This window comes from Manacus vitellinus, unplaced genomic scaffold (assembly GCF_001715985.3).
Source record: "Manacus vitellinus isolate BGI_N305 unplaced genomic scaffold, ASM171598v3 scaffold_12_pilon, whole genome shotgun sequence".
Classification (NCBI taxonomy): Eukaryota; Metazoa; Chordata; class Aves; order Passeriformes; family Pipridae; genus Manacus; species Manacus vitellinus.
The window spans coordinates 4,106,419-4,108,003 of record NW_021938949.1 but is presented as its reverse complement, the minus strand read 5'-3'; the positions used below and the strand labels follow the sequence as shown (position 1 = coordinate 4,108,003).

The 1,585-nt window shown below is 37.9% G+C and overlaps 1 protein-coding gene across 8 annotated transcripts in view; it reads right to left on the bottom strand.

Moving 5' to 3' along the window:
- The window catches only part of NKTR (natural killer cell triggering receptor), a 39,263-nt gene that overhangs the window by 11,787 nt on the left and 25,891 nt on the right, over positions 1-1,585 (bottom strand). For all 8 annotated transcript variants that reach the window (XM_029965998.1, XM_029966000.1, XM_029965999.1 and 5 more), the window contains one exon: positions 1,104-1,191. In XM_029965998.1, coding sequence (XP_029821858.1) covers positions 1,104-1,191 — 88 coding nt within the window. The remainder of the gene's footprint in view (positions 1-1,103; positions 1,192-1,585) is intronic.

The window sequence follows — 1,585 nt, the reverse complement described above, 5'->3', positions numbered from 1 at the left end:
CATAAATATGCAAAACCATTCTGTTTTAAAGGCTTTAGTGGATCCCACGAGTGTCAAATACAAACACGAGCTGTCAGATGCAAAGGCAGCTGCCACATTTCAGGTCAAGGCAGGAAAATTCGGGTTGAGGTTCAACCACTCCACCACCTTGGTCCGTGCTATGGCATCCAAGCTGTTCATTTTGTGGTTTAAAATAATTGTATCATGGGGGATTCATGGTGAAAAAGTACTTCCCAAATCCAGTGGCTGTTATATAAGAAAAATCACACTCAGAGGAGTCTCAGTTTAAATCATCCTAATGAAGCTTTTCATTAGAATAACTATAGATATATTGATATCTGTATATAAACTGTTCTTTTTGAGAACTTCCACTTGCAAAAACATTTGGCAGGACCAAGGCTGCATTTGGCTTTATGGTTCCCCAAATGCCACCTGCTAAGCTGATCCAGGAAAAGATTCTCCAGGGGAAGAATATGCTGCAATCCAATAGAATCAAATGCACAATTACAGCAGCTTCTCTTAGTTTTTCCCCCTTGTACTGAGTGAAAAACAACAGCACAGCTGTGCAGCATTTTGGGCCTGGATTGTGAGTTATTAGAGAAGAAAAACCTTTGAATTATATATCAGAAAGGGCTGCAGACACTCAGGACACTGCTGAGCAGCTTGGTGTGTCTTATGTGTTGCAGTCCTAATGCTCAGAGAAAACACAAGGGAATCCAATGAATAGGGAAGAGGAAAAGCTCTTGTCACTTCTCATTGCTTTGGATCTTGTGGCTTGCCTGGGATGAATCTGCCTGAATTAGTTTCCATCTTTTAAAAGAAATAATTTCATTCTTATGTTTGGAGACTTCTTGTGGCTGAGAATTAAGCCTTTGTTTTCCCAAACTTCAAGAGAATAACAAGAAGGAATGAAAACCTGCATCACAAAATCAGCTACCTGACAATATTTCAACCTCCTAAACTAAAATGCAAATAAATACATGTGAATAAACACATAAATAAAGCATCCTACAAAGCCTCCAAGGAAAGTCAAAGCTCAAGGTCAGAGAAGACACTCTGGGTGAGAGGAAAGAAATATATAAATAAATAAAACTGTCACATACTATTGTGCCTCTTCCTTTAATTTTTCGTCCGGATTTCGAGACTGATGGTTTCTGGTCAGTCAGAACTGGAGTGGCATCAAGAAGCTTCCTACATAAATTAATAAAATATGAGTTTGCATGGAAAAAAAAAATCCAGTTAACCTAATTTTAAGTTAATAATGAAAAATATTCATCATCTTATTCATTCATTTTGAGGCAGAACTAAGAATTCAGCGAATTTTCCAAGAAATGAGACAATTTTGCAACAAAAGGCAAATCAACATGTATTTGTTTTCAAGCAAATGTGCAGCCTGATGTCTTTACACATAAATAAATGCTAACAAAGGACTTGCAAAATCCTGTTACAAGAGGTTAATTTGTGTTTGGGGTAGAAATCCTGAGGGTAACATGGGCAGAAGAGGTTCAGGATCTCAGTTCAGGAGAGCTCACAGGTTCTAAAGTCTTCTTGCTTAGGAAAGAAGAGGGAATTCAATCCTCCTTTT